General features: G+C 38.7%; 1 protein-coding gene across 1 annotated transcript; it reads right to left on the minus strand.

Moving 5' to 3' along the window:
* Positions 1-5,517: 5,517 nt before the first annotated feature.
* Ankrd1 (ankyrin repeat domain 1) lies at positions 5,518-13,362 on the minus strand. Its single transcript, XM_026397340.2, has 9 exons — positions 13,255-13,362; positions 12,426-12,605; positions 11,404-11,541; positions 11,157-11,264; positions 10,031-10,129; positions 8,845-8,943; positions 8,547-8,645; positions 8,315-8,413; positions 5,518-6,414 (listed from the first exon to the last, which is right to left on the minus strand). The coding sequence occupies exons 1-9, from the start codon at positions 13,279-13,281 to the stop codon at positions 6,304-6,306; spliced, it is 960 nt and encodes a 319-aa protein (XP_026253125.2). The 5' UTR covers positions 13,282-13,362; the 3' UTR covers positions 5,518-6,303.
* Positions 13,363-13,796: the final 434 nt, after the last annotated feature.

The following is a 13,796-nucleotide window of genomic DNA, read 5'->3' on the forward strand; positions in this document are numbered from 1 at the left end:
TTATAAATACATGTTTTTCCCATTATTCAAAATAGGAGGGCATGATGGATGGTCACCAAAGAGTAGCAGCAAGAGGGTTTCCTTCTAATAATCACTATTGTTAGAACATGATCACTATTTTAATAATCACTATTGTTAGAACATTGTAGTTGCTACAAGAAAACAATTCCTTTACTACAAGTTCAGCAGGAAGGCCAGTTATAAACTAAATTCACCAAAGCCAACAATTTTAATTAATAACCTGTTATATACTTATAAAAGATGACCATATTCTTAAAGACATAAATTACCAAGGAATGGATGTGTTAGACTTTCCTGAAGAAAACTCTTAGTAAAAACAATAAGTGAATATAGATGTTTTAGTCAGCTATTTTGCTGTTGTGACCAAAAGGACCTGACCAGAACAATTATAGAGGAGGAAAAGTTTATTTGAGGGTTCACAGTTTCAGAGGTCTCAGTCCATAGACAGCAGGCTCCACTCCTGGGGGCTCAAGGTGAGGCTGAACATCATGATGGAAGAGTGTTGTACAGGGAAGCAGCTCATGTGATGATTAAGAAACGAGAGAAAAAAACCCACTCTCCAGATACAAAATATATACCCCAGAGCCACATCCCCAATGAACACTTCCTCCATCCACACCCCACCTGCCTCCAGTTACCGTTCATTTAACCCATCAAGGATTAATTCACCATTTAGGTTAAGGTTATAACAATCATTTCTCTTCTTGCATTGTCTCACACATGAGCTTTTGGAGGCCAACTCACATCCAAACCACAAAAATAGCTAGATAACAAAAAGAAATTAGAGAAGGCTGCAATAACATGAAGAAAGGTATTCTGTTTTTTTTTTTTTTTTTTTTTAGTGAGACAAATTATAAATCACATTCTCTCCAATTTGAATTTAACAAAATCCAAATCAAAATGCCTATAGATGTTTTTATTTGTTTATATGTTTCAATTTGGGACTTGGCATTCTAAAAGAATACAAAGATGAAATTTTTGAAGAAAAACCTATTGAGAGTTATACTGATGAATAGTGTAGCATACAATAAAACTCTAGTAATTGGTATGTAAATTCTGAGAGATCAGTGAAAGAGTAGGGAGTCCAGGATCACACTCCAGTTATAAAAAGAAATGATGAATTGTTCAGTATGCGATATTGAAACAATTGGTTATCTATACAGCAGAGCCAACACAGTGAGGTTAAATGCACAAACTACATGCATTAAAATCTAAACTTGCTGCTATTACTAGCTGTGATGTTGGAGAAATTATGTAATCTTTCTGTGCCTCACTTTATCTGTTCTCCCTACCTGTGATATCATTGCAAGAGTTAAGTAGCTTACTTTTTGTAGAAAGCTTGCTTAGACTGGGGCCTGGTATTTAGAATGTACCTACTACATATCAGTTATAATTGCATTATTTAGGAAAAAAATTGAGTTACATCTTTATCTTACAACCAGTACACATCCATAGCAAATTGAGTAAAGATTCAACCAAATTTGTAAGATACCAGAGAAAAATATGGTAATTTTGTTTTTCTAAAAAAAAAATAATAATAATAATCAGGTTGGGGCCAGGCATGGTGGCTCACGCCTGTAATTCCAATGGCCCTGGAGGCTGAGGCAAGAGGATCACAAGTTCAAAACCAGCCCTTAATCAATTTAGCAAGACCCTGTGTCAAGAAAATTTAAAAAGGGGCTGGGGATGTGGCTCAGTGGTTAAATACCCCTGAGTTCAATCCCTAGTACCAAAAATAATAATAATAATCTTGGATTGGAATAAAATGAAGTGTGATCGTCAAAGCCAGAAAACAAAAAGTTTGATGGATTTGTCTCTATAAAAATATTCCATTAGAAAAACATTTTGAGAGATTTATCATCCTTGGCTTTTAAGAAATTATTTTTTTAAATACCTATCATGACAAATTCTATTAGAGTCTATCCAGATCCCTTTCCCAGGGTGTTGGCTTATCCTTTGTCAGACTGTTGTCCTAGCCTGACAGAAGTCACATTGCCCAGGGATACCTGGGAAGGATTGCCCACTTCTGAGTTTGGCCCATGTCCAATGACCAATTCAGGGCACTACAGCCCAGACTCTGACCTCTGGGGTGCCATTTATGCTCCTAAGTATCCCAAAGGAGTAGGCTGAGGGTAGCTTTCTTCTGAAACCACATCTTTGTCTCTTCTGTCCTTCCCCCTTCCCCTCATTCCCTTACAGAGCACTCAATAAATAAATCACTTGCACAAGAATTATTATCAAGGGGACCCAACTTCATAGGAAACTAGGCAAATAAAGTTGATTTTTAAAGTGTCCATTAAACATGAAGATGCTGAACTTAACTAGACATGAGGGGAAACGAACCCATCAAAAATATCTTGCTTTTGCATGTCAAGTTGAAAAGGTATTAAAACCAAGATTTATAAAACAAATATTTTCAAAATTGGTGCAGACAATAACATCGTAGAAGGGGGTATACCAACCTTATAGATACTTCTTATTGATTGGCATACTAATCTTATAGATACTAATGTATATTTGTTCTTTAGAAATAACTGGTTAGGGTGTATAAATAAACATTTAAAGGGTGTCTAAAGGGTCTGTAAATAAACATTCATTGAAGCAATGACTAAAATAGTGGGAAAATGGAAACAATATAAATGCCCAATGACAGGATGAAATGATCCATTATATGTTGAAACAAAACCATCTATAAAGATGCCTAGAATAAACTGTCCACTTGAAAAAATTAGAAAACTGCTTTCTACCTATAAATAATGTGGACACATAATCAAAGGATGTCATGAAATTAAGATTATTGGTGATGTTGACTATTTTCAAAATTCATTTCTATATTAGTTTAATACTTAATAAGTATTATTGCTTGTTCAAGATAAGAATGGAGATTTTTCCATTGGAAAAGGAGAGGAGAGAGGAAAAACAATATGATCAACATCATGACATTTCTGCTGTTATATATAAATTTTTAAAAAAATCATGACATGGAGGGGAAAAGTACAACTGGATCACACCTGAGGGAACCAACAAAATCTAAGGGTTCAAGGATGGCTTCCTGGAGAAAATACAACTAAACCAAAGGAGATGGATGAGAAGAAGTTTTGCAATATTTTGGGGTGGGTTGGGATGGGGAGGGAGCTGCTCATAAAAACAGTAAATCAAGTGCCTGGATTCTTCAAGGAACTTAAAATTCGGTAGAGCTGAAATTTTCAGTTTAACTAGGGAAATAATGAGAGATAAAAATAGAGTTAGCAGCAGCCATATTTTAAGGATTTTATTATACATGTTAAGGAGTTTTCATTTCATCCTGGGGAAAATGTGAAGCCATGGAAGGGCTAGAAAGGAGAATGACTTGATTAGATTTGCATTTTAGAAAAAATCTTTGGTCACAACTTGAAAAAAACAGAGAGGTAAGTAAGCCTGAAGGTAAATATATAAGCCTGAAGTCCAGCAGCCCTGGAAGGAGTGTTTGAGTATTCCAGAGGAAAAGTAATGCTGGTCTAAACTAGGAGAGAGGCACCTAGGCCTGGAGGGCAGGGACAGGTTACAGAGTTCTGAAGGCTGTGTACTTGGTAAGACTTGGTTGATTGAAAGGGAGCAGCTAAGAGAAAGGTCAAGAACAACTTTAGAGTATTCTCCATTGGCTAATGGGATGTGCCCTTTATAGAGAGGGAACACAAGATAAAAGATGGTGAACAAAGAGTTAGTTCAGCGGGAAGACAAGGAGCTTACAAAAATTGACTCTGTGTGATAGAAACGTGAAATTTTTCCCTTAAGTGTTTACCACTTCCATTACAGATAAACAAGAGTTGGTCTTAGTTTAATGGGGTTTATTCCTTGTTGTCTCTCATGCTCTCTACCTCTTTATTAGTGCAAATATTTCTCTGTGGCAACAGAGATCCTCAACTTTCATTAAATTTTCTCCTTTTTCCCTCCCTGCTCTTTTGGGGAGAGGGGCTTGAAGACGATACTGTAAAAATTGTATTTTATAGTAATACATCCACATTATGCTATGAGAGTTATCAGTAGAATCAAGAGAAATGCCATCTGTGTTGTAAGTGATTTACTTGGAAAAAAAATTGAAGAACAAATTAAGTTTCTCACAAGCTAGCCAAGACCCTGTGGGGAAGGCACAGAGGTGGCAAAAAGGGAATTAGGAGGAAGCGAACAGAGAGCATGAAATTGCCACGAACACTCAAAAGCCTGTGGGAGATGAATTCCATGGATTGGTTAGAGAGTAGATAGAAAATTCACAAAAAAAATTTTTAAACCAACCTCACAACTCGGTGTGTCCATGACTGAATAACTGGAAGACTTTCTGGTTATAGACTGTGCCTATACACTCTTCCAAAATGGTAGAGGCTTACTAAGAGGTTAATTATACGTGATCCTGCCTGGAATGAGCTTTGGGGGATACAATGCTTGTGTTTCACATTAGCCTTCATATATTTCTTCAAGTGCTAGACCTTCCCATACCCTTGCCCTTTCCTATGCTCTTCTGCTGCCTGGAACACTATGCTTGAATAACTCCAGTTTATCTTTCATAGTCACCCTAAAGGTCACCATCCCAAAAAATTCTTTATAGAATCCCCCTCCCATCCCCACCAAATTGTATACCTGCACATCTTAGATACTCATAACACTCCATTTTTTCCCTTCATTGTACTTGCCATAAATTGATACTATATATTATTTCTAATTATTATTATTTGGTGGGAGTGCTGGAGATTGAACCCCAAAGCAATTTATCACTTAGCTAGAGCCCTAGTCCCCTTATTTTATTATTGTTATTTTTATTTTGAGACAAAGTCTCGATAAGTTGCTAGGGGCTCACTGCGTTGCTGAGGCTAGCCTTGAACTTGTGGTCCTCCTGTCTCAGACTCCCACTGAGTGACTAGGATTATAGGCATGGGCTACTGCACCCAGCTAATTATGTTTTTAATATTCATTTGCCCCAGAAAGACAGGAGACACTTTTTATCCACAGAGGTCTTAGCACCTAACCTTAGACTTGGCAGCAATTTAGCTTCCATTGGAGGTCAAAATGTCAGTCAAAGGCCTTTGACCTTGCCAGCCCTATCCACAGCAGTGATGGTTAAAGCTCTGATGAGTTATGGGATTTAGGAGCACTCATTGAACTTGCAGTACTTTTTCATCTCACCAGAGGTCTCTTTCTCCACACAGTTGGAGCAGAAAGAACTGCTTCCTTATGTTTACAGTTCTCAACCTTGATGCCCAGTGTGGTTGTGGGACTCCATGGCCACATCATATGGGATCCTGTCAGAAATACAGAATCCCAAGCCCCACCTGAGACAAACTGAATCCCAATCTGCATTTTAACAAGATCCTCAGGGTTATCTGTACACACATTGGATACCGAGAGTGCTATCGTACAGGAAATATCCAATATGGGAAACAATGAAAAAAAATCCACCCTCCTAAGTGGCCTTTTTTCACAAGGGACATTCCTACCATATTTACAGAAGAACTTAGAAGAAGGTTTAGAGTGAGTTTGTTTTTATTATGAATATAAAATATACCTACAACATAATAAATATTTACACATTTACAGTCTGCATTTCCTTTCATGTTTTGAGATCAAACTCAGTTCTTCATGGCCCCATCAGCAGATCCTTCTACTGCCCTTCGCTTACACTCATGACGTTCTTTTGCTTTGGTACACTGTGTGACTTGGTTAAAACTGCAACAACAACCAGGCCCGGGGTGAAATGGCTGGCTTTACTGTCTTTTGTACTGAATTGCTTTCATGCTCTTGTTTCCTTTCCTGTTACTACATGCCTTCCATTGCTTCACCCAAACATCAGCATTAAAACTCCAGAAGAAAAGAGGCCTGCGATAATCACCCTTGTCCTTTAAAAAATACCTTAAACTATCAGCATGAGTGAGGACATATAATAAGCTGGCACTTAGAACATTGTACCTTTGCATGGTTTAAGAACCATCTATGGAAAGGCTCTGACAGTGTTATGCACAAATTAAGTTTTGCCCAACAAATGATGCTCATGAAAGTCAGAATAACCGTGCCATTGAAGTTAATAAATAAATAAGCATTGAAGTCAATAAATAAATAAAACAGTGAGTTTCACTAATATTAATTTAAATAGGTATAATATCCCTGGGGTTTCTTGAAACTTCCTTAGGTATGTCTTCCTAACAAGTTGACAAACAAGCTGGATCTTATGGCTAGTTACTCTTCTTTTGGGCTACGCCTTCAAAATAAAAAAAAAAAAAAGTGAACAGCTACTGATGAAGAGTCTCGGTTCTCTTAAAATGTAGCTATACGAGAGCTTTTGTAGGAGTTTTCCTTGAGGCTGTCAAATATTGCTTTGGTTCCATTCTGCCAGTGTAGCACCAAATCCATCGGGGTCTTCCCAGCCTAGTCAAAAGAGAGAAGGGAAGTTGACTTGCATGTGAATAATCAGTTCCCATCCTCTGTGGGTATGCTAATAAAGTACATGTTATCAAGGTGTTTTATGGTTTCTACTATAAGTGATTTGCATTTTATATTCAAACAAGCCTTCGCTGTTTCTCATAGGAATGCTTTGGGTATTTTATATTAGCTTTTTTTATTTTATTTTGTTCCTGTAGGATATTGGTAATATCCCAGGTCCTTAGACATTAAGTGACAAGAGCAACCCAAGTCATTTTGAAGTTTGAAAAAACAAAAGTGCCTGTATACATCTCCAATATTCTGTGGAATTAATAGCTCCAGGAAGTGGTACTATCCTTCTTGGTCCTATTGCTTTGAAAAATAGTCTGGTTTTGGGTTTTGGTTGTCTATTTTGTTTCATTTGTTTTGTTGGATACAGGGGATTGTAGAGTACCCCTGGCGACCTCCTCAGATCTTCTTATTTTTGAGAAAGGATCTCGAGACATTGCCAGATCCTCCTGCCTCAGCTTCCCCAGTCACTGGGATTACAGGTGTGCATCACTACACCCAGCAGAAAATAATTCTTAATTGATATGAACTCTTGACAAATGAGCCACTGCAGCACCTCTGCTTAGCGCTCAGGTGCTGCTCTGTGCACCTTGAGTTAGCACTCAGGTGGCTACTGTTGAAAGCAGATTTTCCACAGCTTCTCAGGATTTACACGAGGTCTTCCCAGGGAACTTACTCTTCTCGTATTTGATGTCAATGACGTGTGTGAATCAATAATTTTTTATCAAATTTTGTTCTCCTTTATACACACGTCTCAAGATATTTACAAATATTTAAACCATGTCACCTTTCAATGCTTGTCTTTAGCTATGAGAAGTCCTAAAAATTCATTCCAAAGTATGCTTTAAGCCATAGATTGGAAACTAGAAGCTTTGAGATGCAAATCAGTCTAGAGATCTATTATGTTTTGCCCAGATTAGATTTGACTTTTTTTTTTTTTAAGTTAGACTTAATTGGCAACAGTTGGGCAACAGTTGGACATCAAGCAATTTCCTAACTGGATTTGTGCAAAAATCAGAAGAGGTGGCAACATGGCACCTGTGATCCAGACAGTAACCTACTGGGCCATGTGCACAGACCCCAGGAGCCACTCATTTAAGTCATTTACATGATCTACCTGACCCTTGGGGAGTTTGATCATCTTGTCCCCCCAAAACTGTATGTTCTGCAGCTTTTTGGCGATTTCCTTGAATCTACTTTTTCTCTTTTAAAAATTATTAAGATAAAACCAATTTTAGTATCTAGCATGAGGGAACCCTACTGGTTACATTTTCCATCCCAAATAGGCTCCATTTATCACCAATCTTTGTCCTTGTCACCAAGCCAGATATTTTCTTCTTTTTTAAAATGATAAAATATTCCTTTCAACCTCACAATACCACAAATAAGGAGAGGAAATTATTTGCATTTAGAAAATGACTCTTTTCCTTTATTGTAAAGTAATTCTCCAAAATCTTCAAAATTATTTCTCCAGTAATTTATACTCATTCCTCCTCCTGATATTTTTAAAGCCTACATTAGATGCTGTTTGCCTGGGAATTTATACCATAGAAAAAGTTGCTTACATTCCCTGCTTACTGATGAAGTTAATATTGTACTTATACAAGAATTTTCAAGGCCTTAATATAGGAAATTATTTTGAGATATATACAGATAAGCCAAAATGAAGAATGGATGGGAAGTTATCTGAAAAATATAGGCTTCTCTCTCTCTCTCTCTCTCTCTCTCTATATATATATATATATATAAAAAAACTACCCTGGAAGAAAGCAGTAATGTTTCATGTGGTTATTTATAAGGAGGCCTGCGAGCTCTACCCCTTGTTTGCAGTACTTACACAGTTCTTGATGTTGAGGTCTGCGCCATACATAATGAGGAGTCTGATCATCTTGTAACGATTCAGTCTCACGGCGTCGTGCAGTGGGGTATCTCCCTCCTAGAAAGGCAGAGCCAATAGGCTAGTGATAGGTCTGAAGCCAGCAGTGGGTCCCGTCCGGGCACCCCTGCTTGCCAGATTCCAAAAAAACAATCCAACAAATTCAGCAGCCCAGCTTTGTCCGTCTACTCACTCTGTCTTTGGCATTGAGGTCCGCCTCACAGGCAATGAGGTGCTCAGCGCACTCATAGTGACCGGTCCTCACCGCCACGTGCAGTGCTGTACTGAGCAGCTAGAAAATGGGAAGACATGGTTGATTGGCTGGAAGTAAAGACAGACCCTGTCCTAGACCCCAAGGCAGGTGCAAGGGGGGGACATGGCTAGGGTGCCCACACAGCCCACGTTGCCAGATGACCTCAGTGGAGAGGTGGGGTTGGGAAGACGGCTGGGAGGATGGCAGAAAGAAGGAGGGAGATCTGAAGGGGAAATACCTTATCTCGTGCGCTGATTTTTGCGCCTTTGTTCAGCAGCAATTTTAAGACATCCAAATTCCCCCCACGGCATGCCCAATGGATGGCTGTGGATTCGAGCTGTACCAGAAGGTAAAAGGACACAACGAGAGAACCTGGTCAGGAGGATTTGTACTGGGTTTCTAAGGCCCAGGGGAATGCAGGTGTGTTAGGGCATCCATGAGGTACTAGGTGGTCCCCAGGTCAATTCTAACTATTATAGATGAAGATTCTTACCAAGTATTGTAATTTAACTGCCTAAATATGTCCCCTGTTGTCGTTTTCTCCAGGAGAGCCTCAGTACCTCAACTGCCTTTTCTTGTGATCCCTGCACATTGTTCTTTTAGTAGATTTCCTCCTCTCTGCTCTATTTGGTTTATCTCTGGACTTCCAAATCCCACACTCCTGAATTTTGGTGTCACTACATGCAAACTTTATTGCTGTTGTTGTTGCTTCTTTAATTCTTTTTCAACTTGTTTGGTCTTTAGATTCGGTTTTGGCCAAGTCCTTTGAATATTTGATATCCTTTTTCTACTTTACTGTAACATCAAATTGAGCTGCATTTAAATAAATGAAGCCTTTTCCCAGCCCAATCTTCAGTTCATAAAATATACTGTATACTGGTCTTTTGTAGAAATCACAGTGGTTGAATTATTGAGCTCTGAATAGCAGCTACTTTCCTTGGATGCAATTCATTTAGTATGCAGTCTAGCTCCAAATCTCATCGGTGGCAATTGGCATCTCTCACATAAAGTGCACAGCTAAAAATTTCTTATACATTGCTGGCAGCCCAGGGGCCAAGAACAGGCTGCTGTGTATAATGGGAGGGCAGAGGTGTTGAAAGGCAAGTGTCAACTGTATGACTTCTCAGTAATGCTACTGACTTGATAATGACCCAACTCTTTGATGAGGTTATTGAATTCTGTTCAACAGCTTTCACTTCCTCTCTCTTCCCCAGAACACTCCCCCTCCTCAGCATGTATGGGAAATACTTTCCACATGACCTAGTCCCATCTTCCAACTCTCTTTTGTATGGAGAAATGAGCTTTTGCCTGGTTCTCTCAGATCAATTTTCAATCCAATCAGCCCAGTTTTTTAGGATAGGTTTTCTTGAGCTTCATATAGTCTACTTATTTTGGTTCATTTCCAAGCAAAGAAATATATTTACCATATCACGGAATTCAATCTGGGCTCCAGCTTCCATTAACTTCTTCACAATTGCTAAATGTCCTTCCAAGCATGCTCTGTGAAGAGCTGTCCGTTTATACTGTCAGAGATTTAAAAAAGAGATAGCGATGTATATATAAATGTTCACCATCCTTTCAGAGGTATGAAGCTGGGGACTCTGGAGGCCTAATTGATAGAAACTTGAGTACTTCTTTATGAACAGAAAAGCCAAAGTTAACAATTTCAGAATTAGAATAATTATCTCACAACTATGATTGGAGCTTCCTGCCACATACATTTCTAAGTGCTCAAAGGCTTACACTGAGGGATGTGGACTTAAAACCTCAAAGCTACCTAAGTACTGACATTTCCCTTTCTTGTATTTTACACTTTTCTTGTTCATGTAGCATTTTGTTATGCAGATCAATTTTCTTCCATTCAAAACTGTTGTTAGCTTGAATATCAAAAAGGATTTAGTTCATTTTCTTGAAAGAATGAGAGACTCATTTTTAATAGGATCCCCCATCTTAGTTCATGGGGTGAAAATAACAAAAGGATTAGTGATTTCTAGTAAATTGGCTTCATGTGAGTGAATTAATAGACTATTAGAGCTGGAAAAACTTTGGACATTTTTTTCACTGTAGTAGACTAGGTTTACAGATTAAGGAAACTGAGGCTTAAAGAATGCATTTGAGCTTGCTCAAAATCAAATAGCCAAGTAGGCGTAGAACTGGAACTTGAACTCCAGTTTCCAGATTGCCTGTCTAGTATTGATGTGTTTGGCTCCAACCAAAGATAATGTTAATAATATATTTCTCCAAAAGTAACTTTTAGACCCTGCCTTGTTAAGTCTTTCCCAAGGATCTGAGAAATTAAAGACAAACTCAAAATCAGCCAGAATTATATGAATACAAAAACCAATCCATTGCACTAATCCAGAATTTTTTTTTTGGGGGGGGGGGCGGGGGCAACTGCACTCTCCTGTTATGCTTCTGGCAGATGTGGTAACAGCTGGGGAAACTGTTTCAGGTCGAAAGACTTTGGCACCAAAGTCTCAAGGCTTCAGTAAAGCATTAGAAATACAAAATTAATGATCTGGATTTTGCAGTGCTTGGAATAAACCTTACCTCATCACAGACATCTGGATTGTTCTTGTCTGACAAGAATTTTTCTACTACTGGCAGTTTATTCTCCAGAGCAGCCTTCAGAAACCTAGGCACATCCACAGGTTCTGTCTAAAGCCAAAAAAAAAAAAAAAAAATAGCATGAGAATCACTGTGAACTGTCCTACATTCAGTCAAACCCTCCACCAGTATTTGCTCCCCTCTACCACCAACACTGGATATTAATACTTCAGAACCAAACAGTCCTTACAATGATTTCAGGTTCCGGTTCCTTCACAACTGGAACTTTAGTTTTCCTGTATTTTTTCCTTTTTTTCAGTTGAATGATTAGTTCAAGGTCTTCTAAATTTTCAAGCTTTGATCTTTGTTCTAGTTTTTTCTTTTTGAGCTAAAAAAAGAAATCCAGGTGTCAAAATCGTGGTGAATTCCACTTGGCATGCCTTCTGCTGTTGTCTAAACAAAATCTGCAAAGTCTGACACAAGAATGTGAACAGTTTGAGCAAGAAAATTTAAAAAAATAAATGAATAATTCTTTGACTTTGGTTTAGTAATTTTTTATTCAGGTATTTGGGGTTCTAATTTTTAGCTAATTGCCTTCATGCTTTCTTCCTTTGCCCTTGACTAACTGGAGACAGGATCTAGTCTCTGAGTGATGATTTCCTAATTAATGCCATAAATAAGCCTCAGATTTCTGTAGAATTTTATCATGCTCAAAAATTAAAGGTTTTTTTTTCAGCCCAAAAGAATCTAATAATAAATATTAAGTTCTGAAATAATAGTGCCATTCTCTTTCAGGTGGCCCACTAGTCGGGACTATAGCAAACTGATGCACATTTTATCTGTGTTGGTAAGTAGTCAGACTTCGCTTGGCAACAGAGATTGTGTCAATACAGATAACAGATACAGTCTAACTGATCCATGGACCACAAACCACATTATTGAGAAAAAGAGGTCTCCTTTACTTGAGATTAAGTAAACAAAATACGGCATTGGAAACTCATATGACATGATTATCTCTTTAAGCCTGTTTCTCAATCAAACATGCTCATAGCACATTAAATCATTGATTCAGAATCCAGCAGTCATGGTCTTTTCTAAGAATTATTTTCCCAAACCTATTCCATATATTTTGCCTCTTTTAGAATTAAAATTTGGTCCAGAAAACATCTCTGGAGTGGTTTTCTTTTCTTTCTTCTTCCTTTCTTCCATGGTGCCTCCATCCCTCACCCAGCGCCAACCCCCCCAATAATAGATTCCATGAAAGGTTCTCACCTCTGCCTCTTGCTGTTTCTCACTTATCCACTGTTGCTCCCCGACATTCACATGGTGGGCTGGAAGTGTCTTTAGATCTTCTTGCTTTTCCAAAGTGACAGCAGCTTCATATTCTCCATCTCTGAAATCCTCTGGAAGGAATACCCCTGCCTCCCCATTGTTATTCTTCTTTCCTGTGACCTGCAAAGGAAGAAGACCGCAGGGTCAGAAGGAGCAGTGCCCTTACTGGGGATCATTCTCCACAGAGGATGCTGCAGGAGGTTCTTGGTCCTTCCTCCCTGGTGACAGGCACCTCCATGTGGTACACTCTCAGATGGCCACAGATAACCCAGGATTAACTTCAGGTGCATGTCCTACTCTCTCAGTTAAAGTAAGGCTCAGTGTAGGTTGAAATATTTAAATCTACTTTGAGTTCACATAATCAGATTTCTTCTAGGAGATTCACAACCTCTTCTCTGCTTATTTAAAATTCCCTAGTTTTAGGTAATTTTGATAACTCTCAGCATTGACTTGGAAAATTTCCAGCCATATATTCTTGCAAAAAAAAATCTCCCCTAAGGCATTTTGATAACTACCTGTGATTCCACACTATAGTAATAAAACCAAAGGAGAACATAATAAATAGGAAATATGCAGAGAATTCATTACTGGCAGCTCCATTTTATTCCAATTTCACTCGCTTCATCACATAAACCAACCCCTTTTTTCCCAAATATGACATTCTCAGAGTTCCCTTGCATTATGTCTGAAAGAAAAAGGCATCTCAACTTTCAAATTAAAACCAAGATGAGCCCGTTTTCCTTGTGTAAAAATAATGTGTCTTACATACCAGTTCCTCTACTTTCAGTACCATCATGTTGGTGGCAGGGGTCTGCGTTGTCTCTCTCCTGTGGAATGAGCCCCTGGAGTTGGCCCTGCTGAGCCTCTCCACACCCGTCAGCTTAAATAGCTTGGGCAGGGTGAGATAATCTTCCAACCTGGGAACACAAGTAACACCCACCACCCCCACTAGTGGCCAACTCAGAGGCAGGTGAATTTTCATTCCAGACTCAATGTCTGGGAAGCCCGAGAGGGAGGGGATGACAAGCGCACTCTGCTGAATATGTGAATCAGGAAGAAATGTGAGAGGGCCATTCCTTTGGCAATGACCACACTGCTCAGCAATGTGAGTCATCCTATTTATCGAGAAGCCAGGGGACAGCTGTCTGTTGATATTGCACCACATCACTGCTCTTTTCCCTTCTTTGTCAGTTTTCATATGACTAACCTATCAAGAAAATGTGAATGCTCTGCATATCACACTCCCAGTAATATCTTTCTGATAACCAGAATTATCAACACTTCACTTTGGGGAAGTGTGGCCTCGGGGCA

The sequence above is a fragment of the Urocitellus parryii genome, chromosome 5 (assembly GCF_045843805.1).
Source record: "Urocitellus parryii isolate mUroPar1 chromosome 5, mUroPar1.hap1, whole genome shotgun sequence".
Lineage (NCBI taxonomy): Eukaryota > Metazoa > Chordata > Mammalia > Rodentia > Sciuridae > Urocitellus > Urocitellus parryii.